The 19,742-nt window shown below is 39.3% G+C and overlaps 1 protein-coding gene across 4 annotated transcripts in view; it reads right to left on the reverse strand.

Annotated features, from left to right (window-relative positions):
* The window catches only part of PTPRB (protein tyrosine phosphatase receptor type B), a 116,966-nt gene that overhangs the window by 60,240 nt on the left and 36,984 nt on the right, over positions 1-19,742 (reverse strand). For 3 of the 4 annotated variants that reach the window (XM_038550009.1, XM_038550008.1, XM_038550011.1), the window contains 6 exons: positions 13,015-13,290; positions 11,879-12,136; positions 9,923-10,186; positions 7,918-8,187; positions 5,807-6,067; positions 1,205-1,471 (listed from right to left, as the gene is read on the reverse strand). In XM_038550009.1, the coding sequence (XP_038405937.1) occupies positions 1,205-1,471; positions 5,807-6,067; positions 7,918-8,187; positions 9,923-10,186; positions 11,879-12,136; positions 13,015-13,290 (1,596 nt within the window). The remainder of the gene's footprint in view (positions 1-1,204; positions 1,472-5,806; positions 6,068-7,917; positions 8,188-9,922; positions 10,187-11,878; positions 12,137-13,014; positions 13,291-19,742) is intronic. The other variant, XM_038550010.1, reaches the window with a different exon arrangement.

Consider the following 19,742-nt stretch of genomic DNA (forward strand, 5'->3'; position numbering starts at 1 on the left):
CTGGAGGCTTCGAGATGTTAAGTTAATGACAGAGCTAGGACCAGAACCTAGGCCTCCTGATTCCCAAGCAAGGTTTTTCAATCCTCCAGCCCTGGTTATGCCACACCAATGGCCGGTACTAAGAAGCACTAACAGAGAAGAAAGAAAGTATTGGGAAGAAAGATGTAGGTAATAATATTAGCTGCCACAGAATGAGCAAAATGGCACATATCAGTGAATTTCTACCAAAACTAGGAAATATCTTTTCAATGGCTTAGTTGCTTTTCTGGGAGAGCTAAGGAAGTTAATGTTCCTTGGGTTCATTAAGTAGATAAGATTCATGATTTTTAAAAAGGGACATATCTATGATGCCTGCAGTTGATACTCAAAATCCGAGTATCAGAGGTACAGAAGGAGGAGCCTGAAATCCAATTTATGATCATATAGAACTGAGTAGGCAAAGTCACTGATCTGATTCTGAGTTTATCAATAATTGTCAAAGTTTTACTGAATGTACTTAATTTTTTTCTAAGAAACTAGAACAATATAAACAATATAAATTTTATACTGTTTATTTATATTCTTTCTTGGTCTTGTGTAGAAAATTATATTTCCTTCTTTAGTGCCAGCCTTGTCTGACACATGCGACCATATGACACTTGTTTATTTACTTAGCTCTTTGTCCTATTTGACTGTGATCTCCTCAAGGTCAAGGAACATTGTTTAGGTGGTGTATGGTACTAAGCACTTGTTTAATGTTGCTCATGAAAATATATGTGATGTGGGAATTTTATGAACTCATTTTTGGACCATAGAAGTTGAAAATCATCTCCTTTCTATGTCTTGAAACAAGAATATGAAAAGGAAGAGAATATACTTAAAAAAAAATCTCGTTACTTATTTATCTTAACTGGGACATACACAGTAAGAAATTCATCAACTGAATGAGGGATAAGCTTAGGCATCAAATGACTATTATGTTACCACAAAGGTTTTTCTAGAAGTTCTGACACATTCTAGAAGTTCTGGGAGATTTAAATTGAGAATTCATTCTCGCCTCCCCTCCCCTGCCCCCACCTCCCCCACCCATTTCCATTCCTAGGAGAGCAACATGTGTGGATGGTTGGTATTGAAACTTGGCTCTTAGGAAAGTCAAATATGGATCTGTTTTTAGGGTGCTTTGAAAAGTCCTAGAATATACTCTGGACTTCTCATGTGTTCTTACCTGTCCTTCCCTCTACCACCACTTGTCGGGATGAGATCCCTCCGCTTACTGTTGTTACCACCACAGAGTAGAGGCTGCCTGATTTGAGGGCGTGGAAGCTGTATCTGCTGGTCTCGCTGGAGACACTTTCATTTTTGATGACCACGTTTTCATGGATCAGTAAGACTTGATAGAACTCTATGTCTCCTAGTGCTTGGGTCCAGTTGGTAAACAGACTGCTGGTTGTCCCTTGGTTGGCCACATACAAGCCAGTCACTTGGGCAGGCACTAGAGCACAGCAGACAAAGAGAAGAAAAAAAAAAACAGATGACATTTAGTCACCCTAGGGAAGTGTAACAAAATGAGTCAAAAATGGAGACAGTCTTGAAGATGATAAAAATATATCTATATGTTTTTGCTATAAGACTCTCAGCTCTATTTCCTGTGGCATATGGCAAACTACTCCCATACAGAAGCTGCTTATATGTGAAATCAAAATTACTTCAGATCCATGGGTGAGATGATGCATACCTATTAAGTAGTTTTGAATTTACATTTTCAATAATGAAAAAAGGGTTATTTTTGAATATTGCTTACTTTATGTGATTTTCTCTGTCCTTACTTCACGAGAACTGAGAGCCACATTATCTACCTGAGCTGATGGTTGTTATGGGGTGATACTGGGAAATCCCTTCAACCTGATGATTAGGTTGTAGTTTAGGAAACTGGTTAATTCTTTACTGGCACATTCTGAAGAGGATCATTATTACTATACATTAAAATGCTACAACAGTATAAATTATATTATCATATAATAATAATAACAATAATAATAATCATAGCAACTAGTAGTGATAACTACTGAGTGTCTGCTATGTGCCAATTATAGATTCTATAGCTTTTAGAAATTATAATACCTGATCTTCATTCCAAACTCTATAAATATGATTTCATTATCCTCTTTACTGAGGAGGAAACCAAAGACCATAAAATGTAAGTAATTTAGCCCATTATCACAGTGCTAACAAACTCCTGGAGCCCACAGCCTGATCTGTCTATCCTGTGAGTCTGTGACCTTTTCCTAATTAGCAACTATTATGATTTCTAACCTACCCATTAAAAATATCTTACATAGATCCTGAAGCTGGCTCTTGATCAACATATATCATCTTTGTGCCTCTTTACTGATTTATGGTAATTAAAAGGATTGGGAGCTTGGCACAATCCCTCTCAGAGTTTGTTGACTTTTGGATTAAGATACAAATACACTCATTAAAAAATAGTACTGTACATGGATCAGAAGATTCACTTCTCATTCTAAATTTCATATGGAAAGCAAAGGAATTAATATGGTAAATGATTTTGAAAAAGAAGAACAAAGCTGGAAGAGTAACATCATCTGATCTCAAGACTTACTAGAAAGCTAAAATAATGAAGGCAGTGTGATACCGGCAAAAAGATAGACACACCAATCAATGGAACAGAAATGAGAGTCCAGAAATAGATCAACATATATATAGTTCATGGATTTTTTTTTTTAAACAGAGATGAGAGGGCAATTCAGTGGAGGAAGAATAGTCTTTTCAACAAATAGGGCTGGAATTATTAGATGTCCATATGCAAAGAAATAAACCTTAACCCAAATCTCATACACATATAAAAATGAACTCAAGGTGGATCATTCACCTCAATTAAAAGCCTATAACTGTAAATATTCTAGGTAAAATCTTTGTGACTTTGTGTAAGACAAAGATTTCTTCAATAGGGCACCAAAAGCATGGTCCGTGAAAGAAGAAAACTGATAAATTGAACATCAAAATTAAAAACGTATCCTGCAAAATACACTAATAAATTAATGAAAAGACAAGCCACAGCCTGAGAGAAACCATTTCACCTCACATTTCTGACAAAGGACTAATACCTGGAATATAAAGAATTCTCAAAATTCAGTGATAAAAAGCAAACAACCCCATCAAAAAAAGGACAAATATTTGAAAATATGTTCTTCCCCAAAGAGGATAGATGAATGGTAAATAAGCATATGAAAAGATGTTCAAAACCATTAGGCCTTAGAGAAAGGCAAATCAAAATCACGTGAGATACCATCACATGCTTATTAAAATGGTTTAAAAAAACCCCATTGTAATACTGAGTAATGTTGAGATTATGGAGGAACTCCTACACTGGTGGTGGGAATGTAACATTTTACAACCATTGTAGAAAGCAGTTTGGTAGTTTCTTACAAAGTTAAAAATATACTCACCATATGACCCAGCAATGTGAATGCTGGGAATGATGAAAATGATCTTAAGACTAAAACAGTCCCTTGGATTTCTAACTCCTGCAGTAGAGTGGGCTACATACCATGACCCCCCCTCCCCAATAAACACAACTACATTTGTTGGATAAAATATAAAAATGTAAATGTATGAGTGAGTTGTCAAGAATGTAAGGAATTCTCAGAGATCTAAAAAAGTAAGTGATAGGTAATTGGTTCACTGAAGCATACTTTCATCTTGAAGGCATCTTTAAAACATAAATTTAAGCTTTGATTTTACAGCTTTGCAGGGTCTATGAAATAGGGGGTAAAGTGTAGGACTTTCCCAAACTCAGGAACCTGATGGGTGACCTGAATAACATTAAATCCTGAAATGTTACATTCTAAATGTAAGTGAAATCAATATTCCCTCTCTGTTCCTCATATCGCCCCAGCCCCCTTGGCACTGGGTGCTAGAGAAAAAAATTTCTGCTGAGAATTCATAACCTCAAGACTGTTTCAGTGAGTTTGCAAACCAAATTCATAAAATCTGAGTGATCAAAAAAAGCTTCAAGTTGACAGTTTAGGTTAAAATAAGTCTGGGTTGATAGCAGTCCTGTGCACTTCAAAGAATTAAATGAAAAGAAAATTCTTTCTAAAATCCATCTTTAAAGAAAGCCTCAAAGAATTCCCATAGAGTAAGTTTCCAAGATGTATGAGTTTATAGTGAAAAATCACAAACACTTAAGGAAGTAAAGCACCATGAGCAAAAGGCAGCAAACTCAATAGACAACAGGATTGAGCTCCTGAAGATTTCAGATATTAGAATTATCAGACACAGAAGGTAAAATAAAAATGGTTTATTTACTGACTGCAATAAAGGAGGATAATGGAAATATGACTAAAGAGCAACAGAGCACAAAACAGATTTGGAAAGAGAGCCAGAGAGAATGTTTGAAAGTGAAGAAATTAACAATTAAAACTTAAAACTCAATGGATGGATTTTAAAAAATATTAGACGGAGCTAAAGAAAGAATTAAGGAACTAAAACACAGGGCTGAGGAAATTAGTCAGACTATATAGCCCAGAGAGCAAATACATGGAAAATATGAAAAAATATGTATTCTAGACTACCAAAAGTTGAATAGAGAGGGACTGGAGAAAAGGCAAGAGGCAATATCAGAGAGTTAATGGCCGGCTGAGAATTTCCAGGGTTGATGAAAGATATTAATCTGCAAGTACACAAATCATCATGATCTTAAGCATGATAAAGAAGTCTATATCTAGTTATTACTGCAAACAACAGAACACCAAAGGCAAAGAGTAAATCTCAAAAGCAGTCAGAGTAAACAGATTATACAGAGAGAAATGAAAATTAGACTGACTTTTAAACAGCAAGAATAAATGTCAGAAAGACTACAATAATATCTTCAATATGCTGAGAGAAAATAACTTTCAGCATAGAATTGTAACCCTGGCAAAATATCTTTCAACATTGAGAGCTATAGAAAGACGTGCAGATAAATGAAAGTGTAAAGAGTTTGTTCCGAAAAACTCTAATAGAGAAATCTGAAGACTGTTCTCCAAAATCAGGGAAACTAATCCCAAACGGAACTTGTGAGATACAGGAAGGAAAGATGAGATGATAAGTGGTAATTTTTTGTGGGGTTGAAAAAAGGAGAGAAACAGAATACAGGACAACAAGAGTGTACAGATGGGAACAGCAAGTCTTTGATTGTAACTTTGCTTCCTGTTTCACTGAGAAAAAGAAGAGCACTACCAAAGGCTATTTGTCCACCACCGCATCTTTCTACTTACTGGCATATGCATCCGATACTCTTTTTTTTTTTATCCCAGCTGACCTGAAAGTCAAACTACTCATGCTCCTTTCTAAAGCCAATTCCTTTATTTGTGCTCTAGCTCCCAAAGCTTGCTTACTCATAGAATAACTGCAGCAACCCTTCCACCCTGTTGACATCATCACCATTCCTCTCTCCTCTAGAACATTCCCATCAGCATAAAACATATTGTTATTTCTTCTAACCTTAAATAAAATCCTCCTTTCAAACATACTTCCTCTTTCGGACGATGCCCTATTTCTCTGCTTTCCTTTGCAGCAGAACTCCTGAGAAAAGTTGTTCTCTGTTCTCTTTTTCCATTTAAAAATAAAACCAAGTAAAAGAAGAAACCCAACAAACAAAATAACAAAGAGTTGAAATTAGCATAAGAGAAAACCAACAATAGTAAAAAATTCATAAACAATGACCAGTACATCAGAGGCATTTAAGGAACACTTGTAAATTAAATGTTAAGCAATTCAGTAGACAGGATACTTTTTAATGTCTAAACTTTATAAACAATGTTACCTGTTCTTCCTTTAGTTGAAGAGGAATTTTTTAAGTCTCCACTAATACTGGTGACTGTAGCTATGTATTTTCGTCCAGGTACCAGGTCAGTAAAAGTGAATTCTTTGGCATCTTTGGGGAGCGACTTGTGGATGAGTAAGAGGTCCCTGTCAGCTAGTGAAATGGTGTATTTCTCCCATTCTGCTGCCGGGGTTTGCCACATGACGCCCAGTGAGGTCTCGTTGGCATGTTTGACACGAAGCTGGAGGACAGCCAGGGGGACTAAGGAAAAAGTGATGGAGACTGTGTCATTGGTTTGACGCAGAAACGCTCAAGTATTTTTTAGTGAGCTTCTCTTCCAATCACAGGAGTGTTCCAGTTCAGCATTTCTTTTCTGAACGTGTATGAGCTCTTGAGCGGGGTGGGGGGTGGGTTGCAGAGGGGGAGCTATTCACAAAAACTGTGTGTGTATGTCTTTTAAAGATTTTATTTTTAGGTAATCTTTACACCCACTGTGGGGCTTGAACTCACAACCTCGATATCAAGAGTTGGGTGCTCCACCGACTGAGCCAGCCGGGCACCTCAAATTTTGTTTATACAACCTATCTGGAAGGGAGGATTCAAAAGAATACTATTGGAAAGTCATTTATTTCTGACTACACATTACCTTGAGTATTTATTTCTTCATATGAATTCTATGAAATGAAAATACTGAATTCAGTCTTGTCATCCACAAAAGCAGAGAGAAAGGTCTCTAAATTTGATTATTTGAGGTGAAGTTAGGAGTATTTTTTACCCTGTTAGATTAGAAAGACAAAGTGCTTCTTCCCTTCATTTCTGAGAAGGGACACGGATGTATCCGTGAAAGGGAGAGTAATAGTCGTACACCTGGCAAGCCATAGCAGTATTTGATTAAGGACTCCCATTATCCAAAGAAGTGAAATTGTTTCGATTTCTTTAAGAAGTTTTATTATTACAAGTTCTAGGAGGCATTGCTAACAGTAAAGTACTGGTCCCACAAAACAACAGAGAAACAAAATTAAGGAAAAACCAAGTGTGTAAAATTATATTGATTTTTTGCATCAAAGAAATGTCCTCTAATTCCATTCTAATTGAGTCCCTAGATTTGTATCTTCCTTTTTAATACATTGAAATGAATTGGATCATTACATCAAAGCCTACTTCAACTAACCTTATTCACCTAGAGGTACAGTGTAGGAAAATCTTTCTTCATAATTACGCCAACACGCTAAGAGCCCCTACTGTTTCTTGACAGTATTCCAAGTCATTTGAGGTGACTAAGATATAATATTGGAGAGGACATAGACGCTTGTTCCGTGAAATGCTAAAAGTAGCTTGGTTTAAGCTTATATAGGTCTTTGATCATTATCCAAGGGATATTAATATTTGGAAAATGAAGATATTACTGGAAGACCTGGTTGGCAAGCTCAAGAGGTGCCTTGGTTCTTTTCTTTGACATTCTCCTAAGAAGAGCATTGAGTCAATGTAGTTATTTCCTTATCCTCAGGCAAGATGAGAGAAGATATTTGAATTTCACTCCAAGTATGGAATATTCCAGGTCATAGAAATATTGAGCTTGGAAGGGCAATTCTCTTATTTGAAAGATGAGGAAACAGAGTTGTTGTGAGCTTGCCCAAGGAATGACAGTATAGTGGTGACAGCAAGAATGTCAAAACCCATGTCTCCAGATCTTCTTTCTCCTCTACCCTAAAATCCAAATATATCCCACTTCCCTTTAACAACCGGTCCTTGGTACACAAAATTCCCTCATCAGTCAACATTAGGTCCAGGCAATGGCTCTCTAACACTGATCACTAGCAAAAAAATTGCCAACTGTCTTCTTTTGTGGGAAGAAGTCTCAGATTGTTTCCTATTCCTTTGGTGCTTACAATGTCTTCCTTTTTATAAAAGAGTGGACTTACTAGTGGAAGCAATTTTTAATATTCTAATTTGATAAAATTGAACATCACCAAACCTAATTCAGTCTAAAAGTCCATAACATCTCAAATTCAGGGAACATGGGAGTATTACGTTGACAGCTCCCCGGGGTTACTCGGGAGAGGGTCCAAGTTAAGATTCCAACAGTCATTCACACGTTGGTATTTGCTTACCTGTCCTGCCTTGGCAACGCTTAGAATTCTTCAGATTCCCACTCTCCACGGTGACTTCGACTTCATACTGTCTTCCCGGGATGAGCCCCATGTCATCTATGGTGTAGTGTGTTTCATCCTTTCCCAGGGTGATGTTGAGCAGCACCACAGAATCATTGAAGAGCAGGATCCGATACTGCTCCCAGTCTCCAGCAGGGGGCGACCAGCTCACTACCAGGGACCTTGTGGAACCATTGCTGTTTGCCTCCAGGTTCCCAACTTTCTCTGGAACTAAACGGTGAAATAATATCAAAAAGGGGATTCTAAAAACCAAAAGTAAGGATGTTCATTCACTTTTCATGGGCAACCGTAAATAAGAGACCTCATACCTGCAATTCAAAACATCTCTATCCTCTTCTGATGTTTGTGGACTGTGAATGAGTGTGCTCTCCTCGTTTTAAAGACATCTGACGCTCAAGAAACATAAGCTAAAATCATCTTGGTGATACATCAGGAATGCAATCTCCCGAAACCCTGTTAATAACCTGGCGATACGAGCGCTGCGTTTTATTGATCGCACCCCAGCCCTAGGGACAATATTGATGTTGCTTCTCATGATGTTGACACTGGCGGATGTGGTATCTTTTGGGAGAGACACTGCATGTTGTGGTCATGAGACATCCCGCTCTTTCTCAACTGACAAGCAATATAACTCTGGTCTAATTATTCCTTTGCTTAAAAATATGCAAATCTCCCCATTAATTACAGAATAAAACATTAAGTCCTGGGAGTGGCATTTGCAGCTTTCCAAAATCAGACCCTTCTGGTCTTAATTCTGACTCCTCTGTGCAGCCCCCCTCCCTACCTCCCCCCCCCACTCTCTCCAACGCTGGCCTCCCATTGCATGTTCTGCAGACCTTTAGGGATCCTGGGCTCTTCTGCCTCAAATGCCCTTCCCTCCTTTCCCTCTTCACTTGCCAAGAGCCTCACATTTTTAAGGTCCAGTTAAAGACCATTTCTTCTGACACATCTTTATTGATCTTCTGAGTGAGAATTTTGTTCTCTTGTTTTTCTCACCATATGGCTCTTACTTAGAATCTCTAACAGCACAGAGAACGGACTCTAGAATTAAATGCTCTGGTTTAAATTCCAACTCCACCATTTACTGTGTGGATGACTATACACAGGCTACTTGATCTCTCTGAATTTCTGTAAAATGATGATAATAACAGAACCTCTCTCATGGTGATGGTGTAAAGTGTTTGGTTAGTGCCTGATACATGGAAATATCAATGTAATTACTATTATTATAATGTACTACTTTTATTTTGTGTGTGTATAGTCTACGTTTGTCTGGTTAAAATGTAATTCTCTTAAAAGCAATGGTCAGCAGAGTAAATATTTCAGGTTTTGCAGGCCACATATGGTCCCTGTCTCATATTTGTCTTTTTTTTCTTTTCAAAAAAACCTTTTAAATATATAAAAACCACTCTTAGCTTGGGGCTACACAAATACAGGGCACAGGCCATATTTGGCCAAAGGGTGTAGTTTGCTGAACCTGACATTTTAACAACTTTCCAAACTCATAGCACAGTAATTTACACATAGAAGGCACTGGATAAATATCTGGTGATGTAAGTTAATAAAATAATTTATGGAAAACATGGGTAAGTGCTAACAGGCTTTCACTATAAGAGTCGATCAGAAATGTTTTATTCATTAGTATCAGTGCTAATGCATTCACACAACTTACGTGGTGTGACATGAAATAGCACAGGGCAGAGCCAGTTATACACATCATTCAGGAATCACCCCAAACACATTTGCTTAAATAACTCAGATGAATGCAAGTAACCCTCTGTTTTACTCTGTGTATGGGGCCCTGGCCCATAGGCACCCTCAGTTATGTAGACCATATTGCCCAAGCTGGGAAAAGAGTTTTCCTTCTAACTTACATTGTCCTGTTCTAAGATGGATCAGAGAATGATTTGGGCAATCATGGAATATTCTGGAGCCCTACACTCACCTGTTCTGCCCACTGCCATCTTCTGAGCAGACAATTCACCAGAGACACAGCTGATGGTAACTTGATAAAGTCGTCCAGGGGTTAAGTCTTTAAATTGAGTTTCAGTAAACTGGGGTGCTAATACTCTGGATTCTTTTATAGTCCTTTGGTGAAACAGAGTAATGTTGTAGGAATCCACATTTCCAGAAGGTCTTTGCCACTTGACTTTTAGAGAGGTCGAAGTGCCATCGTTTGTCACCTTCAGATTTGATACTTCCATGGGGGCTAAATGGGAAGACAGGAAAAGACACTTTAACTCAGTATATTGTACCAGTTTTATGGCCAAATCTTGACCTGTATCTTAATCCCCGAAAGCCACATTCCTTGCTCAGAAGAAAGCAACAACTTTGAGTAAAAATAATACGGCAAAATCAAAGAAAGGCTGTCTGGCTGGTGGAAAGAGCATAAACATGGGAGTCAGGAGCCTGGATTCTGGCTCAGACTTGGCTGCTGTCCAACTGGGCAACCCTGGCCACCTCTGTCTATCTCACTGAGCCTATGGATCCTTCCTGGCAAATGAGGTCTTGGAATGCTCAAAGAAGTCTGTCATCTGCCTAATTTCTTCCCGTCTTTATGTATTTCATAATAGCAAGTACATAATCAATAGATTGGTCAGCTAATTGGCCATCACAAAATTTTGCTTGTTAAAAATATTTTCTTTCATATAAAATCATGACAAAGCTCAAGAATTGTGTCATTATTTCATCAAAGGAAAATGATTACAAAAGAAAGACACTTTGGTGAATATTTTTTCTACCTCTTGGCTACGTTGTAATTTTGGTCTTCACTAATAGCAAAATAAAAATGAACGTTTCATTTTAAAAATAGGCACAGCACATTGATTTTGCATAGGCCAGTGAGAAGTGTAATTTGCTCTTGCTATATATATACAATTCTTAAAATATATTTAAGGTACTTTTTAGTATATGTGCTGCTGAAGCAAGCACTATTTAAGGTACTTTTTTAAAAAAAGAGTTTATTTTTAAGCAATCTCTATACCCAATATGGGGCTTAAACTCACAACCTTGAGATCAAGAGTTGCATGCTCCTCCAACTGAGCCAGTAGGCGCCCTGAGATATATGGCACGTTTTTTTGGGAACATCTATACATCTTTGAGGTGTGATGTGGAAGGTATGTAAATGTACATGTGCCCCCCAAATATTTTTCCCATCAATCTCTGGTAGTGCCAAGAGCTCTTCCCATTAGAGTAATTTCTAAGGCACTACATACCTAAAAGTTTCTCTTAAAATTAGATAACTTACTGAGAAAGGGAATTTATTAACACATTAGACCCACTAGAAGCATTAGAATCCACTGGAATGTGAGTTGCATAAGGGCAAAGACTTTGGCCTTCTTGGGCACTGTTATATCCACAATGCCTAGCATGTAGTTTATACTCAATAGATACTAAATGATTGAATGTGTACATGAATTATTCATTAAAATTTAGCACAGATTAGTGTATCTGGCTATGTTAGGCTGTGAGAATAGCTCCTGTAGGACATGTTTTCTTGGACACAGCATTTAAGAAATGGCTGTTTCACAGGAGCAGGTCTTCATATAGCACCAAGAAAACAAATCTTGGCTCATTGTAAGTGATGTCACAAAGGCAACAGATGCTTATTTAAGAAAAGGAGGTAAGAATCCTTACCAAAGAGGTCAGAATACTAAAAAGACAAGCTGAGACTGTATCAGTGGTTAACTTTGCTACTACTTCAGGCTGGTCTAAAATTTAGAATACAAGGGAATCCCTCTTTTTCTGAATAGAAGATTGGGTACATCTTAAAGGCCTTCTATAACATATAAATTTCAATTTGTCTCATATTAGCATTATCTCAGTAATATAATAAGCCGTGGTTATTAAACATTTCAATGATTTGAGCTTTATTTTTGTTTAGCTAGTTAGTGGAACTCACTTGTCCTGGCCAGTTTCCATCTGTAGTTTTGCAGCCCTGCAGCCTCGGTCACAATGGTCAGGTTATAGAGGTGGCCAGGTATCAGGTCATTAAAACTGTGGGAAGTAGCATGTTTGTCCATGACATTGCCACAAACGAGGTTCCCTTTATCCATCAGCATCAGCTGGTAGCTTTCCACATTCCCAGAGCCATGGGACCAGGAAATCAGGAGAGAATTGGTTTTTGCTGAAATATTGATATCTTTCACTGGGGATGGCACTGGGAAAACAAAATGCATTTCCAAAGGGTCACTCATAATTCCTTATAGAAGACAGAGACACATTTAGTTGGAAATCACACCTTTAGGTATGCTTCTGTACATCTCATTTGTGCAAAAAGTAATGAAAACAGCGTTGTTGAAATTTCACTGGAATCTGAATTAATGCTTTTTTCAAAGTCCGCACCTAAAGCTACATCATAGTTTACCTCTCCCCTACTTAATAGGTATTAGGGTAATTTTTGCCAATAAAGTATGACATGGCTGAGCAGCAAAGAGAGACAAGAGAGAAGAACTACGGAAGATGAAAAACAGAAAAATAGCAAGAAAGCCAGAGAGAAAATGAGAGGAGAGACCATGATCAGAAGGACAGTGTTTCATGGAAGGAGGTGAAGCATGTCGTTGACATCTGGATGTGTGGGTGCAAGAAGACACTAGTTCCAGATGTCAGAGAATGTAGGAAACATCATGACTTGATGTTATGAGAAGAGCATCACACAGGAGAAAAACACTAATGGCCATACACATTATGGAACAAAATCAGAAACTGAGGTAGAAACTGCTGTTGCCTAAGATTTGAGTTAGAAAGGCCATTAGGAAACATCTACTTCATTTTGGAGAAAATCCAGGTCCAGAGAAGTCCCAGAACTTGTTCAAAATCACCTAGCAAGCTAGCAGCACAGCCACATCTCCTTATTTTTAGTCTAGCTTTCCCACCATACTGCGCGGCACTCGTCTATCTATCTACCTACCCACCTACCTCCCTATGTACCATCTTTGGTCTGGAGGCAATCTTACTTCTATCTCTTCAATTTTAATATAATCCTAAAAGGGATTATTATAGACAATAAATACTCAACTATCTGTAAGCAAGTCTTACCTGTGGATCCATTGGTGTAAATTGTAAGGGAACGTTTCTCTCCAGAAACAGCTGTGATGGCAATACTGTATTTACTACCAGCAGTGAGGTTAAAAAATGTATGTTCGTTCAATGAAGTACTTTCTTGAATTTGAGTCTCCTGTATCTTTTGGTCATTGTCAAACAACTCTATCTCATACCAGGTGACTTTTCCAGAAGAAGGAGTCCACCAAACATGCAAGCTCGTTGAAGTCGTCTTCTCTTCATTGACTTCAAACTTAGCAGGTGGTAAAGGATCTGCAAGGCAAAAATCCAAAAGAGAGAACATGGCTTCAAGGCTTTTGCAGACACATGCTAGTTTGCTGTAACCCAGATTCTTTTTCCTTAAAAACTTTGAAGAATCTGCTGCCCGTGAAACAAATCGGTATTACTCCACTTAGCTTCTCATCATACAAACTTCTTTTTCTTTTTTTTTAATTCTTTTTTTTTTAATTTTTATTTATTTATGATAGGCACACAGTGAGAGAGAGAGAGGCAGAGACATAGGCAGAGGGAGAAGCAGGCTCCATGCACCGGGAGCCCGACGTGGGATTCGATCCCGGGTCTCCAGGATCGCGCCCTGGGCCAAAGGCAGGCGCTAAACCGCTGCGCCACCCAGGGATCCCCAAACTTCTTTTTCTAATAAAACTTTTTTGTTAAGACAGCTCTGAGCTTAGAATTCCAAGTAAGGTTATATTTTCTTTGGCTTGGAAGGTTAGCACTTTCCACACACTGACAAACACCCAGGCTATGCCTGGATAAGTACTAAACATCTCAACAGGAAATACAGATACTAAGAAATAGTTTGAAATGTGTATCAAACTTTTTCTTTTTTAGGTTGTGGATTTGGGGAGTTAAATATATATATATATATATATGACTTTGGGTTGTTTTTAAATATCATAAAACCACAAAAAATATAGACCTGATTATGAGCTTAGCCTAGGTTGCTTGTAAAAATGAATTCTCCCCACACCTGGGATTCCCTCTGTCCTTAGATTTTCTCGATTTAAGTTCGGGGATGTTTTGGAGCTGCTGAAGCCTCCAGAGTGGGTGGAGGGGGTTGGTCCTGCACCTAGCTTGTTCACTTAGGTTCAACGAGAGTTGGGTGAGAGTTGGGTGAGAGTTGGGTGAGTTTGAGGAGTCCCATTTCCCATTTCCCGTGTTGTCCAGTGTACTGAATCTTCACCGTGGAACTTGAAATAGGATGAGCACCTTGTCCCTGGGTTAGGAACGACGTCAATAGTATGAATGATCAGCCATTCTATGATGCAGTGGGGCCATCAGAGAAAGAAGGCCCTCCCTACCCTGAATGCAGGGAATAGCGGCATTGAGAGACATTTATATACGAGTAATTTTCAGAAATCCAACTTGGTTCTTGATCTAGAAAGTCGGATCAAGATATTGGAGGCTAAAGTTCAAAGCCAGGTCAGATGTTTTAGTGGCAAGGCTACAGGGATTTCAGTTCTTATCTACATCTTGGTAAATTCTATTTTGCTCACGAAATAACTTCAGATTCTAGAATCTTCTTAGAACAGTCTGTTTTAAGATGTTTGCTGTGACTGACATTACTACAGATAGGAACAAGGTAACCTTATTCTGTATTAAAAAGGTATTTAGGGTGGCTCAGCGGTTTAGCACCGCCTTCAGCCCAGGGCGTGATCCTGGAGTCCTGGGATCAAGTCCCATGTCGGGCTCCCTGCATGGGGCCTGCTTCTCCCTCTGCCTGTGTCTCTGGCCTCTCTCTGTGTGTCTCTCATGAGTAAATAAATAAAAAATCTTATATATAAAAAAAAGGTATTTATGGCCAGATAGCTCCTATGACTCTCTATGGGTCACATAGAGACACGACTCATAAGCTAACTACAGATTATGGCCAATCTAATGTCTTTTTTTGTGTTTTTATATGAGTACATCATACTGCAAAAAGCCCACAAGCCACATAACATTTTATAATACAAGAACTAATAACAATATAAATGTCAGCTGACAAGGAAGCTGAGACAGCGGTAGTTCAGAGTCCAAAGCGCCAGGTTGTGTGGCTGATGCCCCAGCACAGCAGAGGTTCACCTGAAGAGGGCGGGCTCTGTAGTCTGACAGCATGGGCCTGAATTTGACTCTCCTGTTCTGTAGCTGGGTACTTCGGGCAATTCCTTAAGCTTTCTGTGCCTCCACCGGCTCATCTATGCAAGGCTGATAATAATACCACCTTTTTGGCAAGATATCTACGAAGGTTAAATTGAGTGTCTTATCAAGAGCCCTTAGAACGGTGTCTGGCACATAGCAGGTGTTCAATGTCAGCTACTGTTGTTGTTATTATTTCTGTAAACAGGAGGAGGTCCCACCACGGAAGCAGAGAAACGTAGTGGCAGAGGGTGTGGGCTTTGGGGTCAGATAGAACCTGGTTCAGATCCTCGGGTCCATCATGTATTAGTCATGAGACTTTGGACAAGTTACTCCCCCGATGTAAGCCTCCACCCCCCAATTCCCCCGCCCGTCTGTCTGGGCAGTGTCATAATCAGATCTGTCTTCTCGGGTGTTTTAAGGAAGTATAGAGCCGGTGTTACCTGGCATAAGTAATATGAACTTATGCTCCCTACTTGATCATAAAAAAGGGCTTCCTCTGAATCACTGAGAAGTTAGAGGCAGTGGAATTTAAAAAATTGTGGGATACAATTTTTTAAAGCTAAACTAATAGCCTCAATTGCCTTCTTCATGAAGAAAAACACAAAAACTTGATAAAATCTTATCAGCTTATTCCCATGACCTAACTTTCTAACTACTAAGATAAAATTTAAAAATTCCCAAGATGATTCTCATTTATAGGTTCTTGAGGAAAAACAGCCGTTTTTTTTTTTCCTGGCAATATTATTTACATTTTTCTATCCTATCCAATAGCATAGTCTGTAATTAAGAACGTGTAACAAGAAGAAAGAACAGAATTTCCCCTCCCAGAAAGTTTTTTGTTGTTATTGTTGCCCAGCAAGAATAAGGTACTTCACTACCAGGAGATTCTGGAAGCCAATGAAAGTCAAGAACAACCTTGTCACAGCCGATCGAGATGACACATTTTTGCGGAAGAGGCATTTTGAGGACAAGGGTGAGAGGGACGGCTGCTTTGCAGCGATAGCTCGGACCAGATCAATACTGTCGCTGATGGCTACAAGCCAGATAAGGGTTAAAGAAGATCACAGTATGATCAGTAAAACCTAAGCCATATATAATCTGCAAAATAGAAGCTAGAGAAAATGAATTTTAAGGTTGCGTGCGTACAGGACGAAGTTCAGAAATGCAGACTTTATCTAATCTCTCTGAGCCAGAAAACAAAACAGTCAATCCTTTGTACATCCGCTAGAACAAAGGAACAATAAGGCTGGGAAGTGCCTGGGCTGCGAGAACCTGCGCTGGAAACAAACACTTAAAACTCCATTTATACTGTGATAAAGTCCTGGGCTGGCACTTGGCCACGCTTGCTACCAATGCTGCAGAAGTTACAGAGTTTTCAGACTGCTTTTCAGCCTCAGCCCAAGGAAAACTGCTGTAATAATAATAATTTTTAAAAAGTTCTCAATATTTTATTAGAAACAAATTAGGTGCCTCCAAAAGGGGTGCTAATTCATATATATATGTATTCATAAACACATATATTTATATGTATATATAAAATGTATTATATGTGTTTATATGTATTTATATGTATGTATAAAATCATAAAATGAATGTATTCATATATACATATATTTATATGAATTACGTCTATATTATGTAGATATAAGTGAATTTCATATATATTACATATATACTTATATACACATGAATTTCATATGTATATATATATACACACACCCACATATATGAATGCAAGAGAGAGATTTCTAACACTATTTGAAAATGTAGTTATATGTACGGAATCTTTTGCTCATATGACAGATTGCCTGTAATTCGGAAACCCTGCTTGACTTACACAATTCACACCGATGGCTACAGGTGCCAAAGCCCACGGATGCGCATTGGCAGCCTCCCTGGCTTTTCCATGTATCCCTCTTATGTGTGACTAGTGAAGTTTTATAAACCACGAGAACCGTTGAAAACCACAAAGCAGTAATTTAATCGCAGCCGATGTATCATAGATGTATCTTTAGCCATAAATTTGAGACATCTTTGTGCTTCTCGGTTTCAGACAGACCTGGAGTACGGAATGTCAAAGGTAAAGTTCTGCGATATTTAAAATAGCTGCTATGTTTCCATGAATCTACTAGTATCAGGAAGCCTGAGGATTTCGTAAGTGGTCTTGATGTCGACCTAATTTTTCCGTTCTTTGAGGGTAAGATGAAGTTCGGCTGGATTTCTGAACCAAGATGATGTCTTCTTTGTTTCCCTTTTTAAAAAATGGGACTCAGGAAGGAGCATCTCATACATACATACATACTTGCATACAAATAGCAAGTAACACCTGCTTTAAAAATGCCTTTGTATGGCCACGAATACATGATTATTTAGTGATATGGGGGTTTCTGTTGCTTAGAATTTGAAATGATAGCATTTATTTTGGAAATAAATTCAGCGTTTTAACAAGATCGCAGGCCATCCATGGGTTAGTGCCAAAAGCTTTTCTTGAAGTCCTGATAGCATCACAGTGTCCCTGGGTTGGAGCTGATAGCTTACAATTTGCTTTCTCAGATGGAGCAGGAGGTCGAAGGTGTCAAGTGTCTCATTTATATCACACACACATAACAAGTAGTACACCTGCCCAAGCCACCCTGGGACAGGTGATGTCTTCAATGCATCTTCAGTGTAATAATACAATCCTCAAACCAGAGGTCTATGGAAAATAATCGGTAAATTCATAGAATTTCCATTCGATGGTCTGAACGTTGTAGCAGAGATAAAATGATTAACAACACTAACCACAGCTAAACCGAATTCTGTGGCTGTGAAAGTTACTCTGGATTCTTTAAAAAACATTTTTTTCTCCGCTCTTCCTTTTGTTTCCCTAATCTTGCTGCCTTTACCTGGGATCCCACTGCCTGGTGTCTGAGTTGCTCCAGAGTTTTCTGGGTGTCTTCCTTATTTTCCATCTTTTCTCTACTGTTTCCATCTTCTCTACTGTTTTCTCTACATTGTCTATCTTCCCCATCACCATCCTCATCCTTCTTATGGCCCCAAGATCTCCCTGTGAGATGAAGTCTAAGTTTCTCTGGAGGCATTCAAGGTCTCCTCAAACAGGATATTATTCCCCATCCCTGCACCTTAACCTTCACCGCTAACTCTAGGCCAAGAGATCTATCTTTTTAGTAATTATAGGGCCCATTTCTGTAACTACCAAAACTGGGATTATTTTCTAGTTAAAAGCAGGGTGGCTAGGAGGCTGGAAGCTGCATTTATGTAGCACTCTACATAAAATGCACTGGACACCAACTATTCCTACACAATAAATGGGATTTTTCTCATGGAAATCAAGGTGAAGGTACAGCAAAAGCCACAAATGGAGGGATGGGGGCGGTTGGTGCGTTTTTGAAAACGGGAAGGAGAGCAAAGTGAAAAAGCAATTGCTCACAATCAGCGGTTAATTAGATATATTTATAGAGAGACAATTTTCTTTTACTTTGTGATTGTTGCTGGCTATGGTTGGCTTCCTGACTTCTTTTAAGATGACATACTATAGTGTGAGAATTCACCAGAGTAACATGCATTTGATTTATTGACTTCATACACTAGAGGTGATGTTCAGGTAGCCGTGGACTTTCCAGGTCTTAAGATCCTGGAAGGGGTAATTAAAGCCGTTTTCACAGTTATTTGCATCATCATTCATAGCAGGTGGGATGCCTTGTTCCCCCGAGGCTCATCATTTTGGGGCCCCAGGTACGTAAGTCATAGATGCTCTTCTGGGAGCCTCCAGCCATCTTGGGCGCTTAAGGTATTACGTGGAACAGGTAAACAAAAGGTGAAGTCCCAGGGAGGCTGGCTCTAATGTCACACTGGACGTGGCTCCACATCCCATCACTGTCACTTACAGTGGTGACCGGGCACGTGGCCGAAGCTCACTGGAGCTCAGTTTCCGCATCTGTAAGACCCAACAGCACCAACTGCACAGAGTAGTAAGTGTTGAGGGGGGATGGAGGCAAAGGTGAGGCTTGGCCCCAGCAGCCAGTGAGCTCGTGGTAAACGGCTGGCGTCCACGCTGCGGCTGTCCTTGCTGTGAAGAGTCACCCCGGCCAGCAACTCCACTGGATGTGCAGATGCGAGTGACAGCTGAGGACTGAGGTCAAACAGGTTGGCTCCATGAAGGACATGGGTTGGAGGGAGCTTGGAAGTTCAAAGTAGGATTTAGAGACGCGAGAGAAGGAGGGTGGTGGAGTGGGAGAGCAGCCGACTGCCTCTAGTGAGCACGGGTCAGGTGAGCACCGATGGAAACCTCGACACCGCCATCCTCAGGGTGTCCTTGGGCAGCCTCGCTCCAATTCTCCATACGCACAACTGAGACTTTCCCAGTAGTATCTAGAGTGCTACATAAACGCCGCATCACGAGAAGGCCCTTGGTCTCTCCTGCCAACCACACTGCTGCCCAGAAGGCTTCCCCTGTGTAGAAACTCATGATCAAGCACCTACTGTGTGCCTCTCAACCTTACTGTTAATGTTAGGTATACAGTGAGACAGTGCTTACATGAAAATAACTCTTATCTTTCCGAAATGTGTGAAATATGTATACG

Source organism: Canis lupus, chromosome 10 (assembly GCF_011100685.1).
Source record: "Canis lupus familiaris isolate Mischka breed German Shepherd chromosome 10, alternate assembly UU_Cfam_GSD_1.0, whole genome shotgun sequence".
In the NCBI taxonomy this organism is placed as follows: domain Eukaryota; kingdom Metazoa; phylum Chordata; class Mammalia; order Carnivora; family Canidae; genus Canis; species Canis lupus.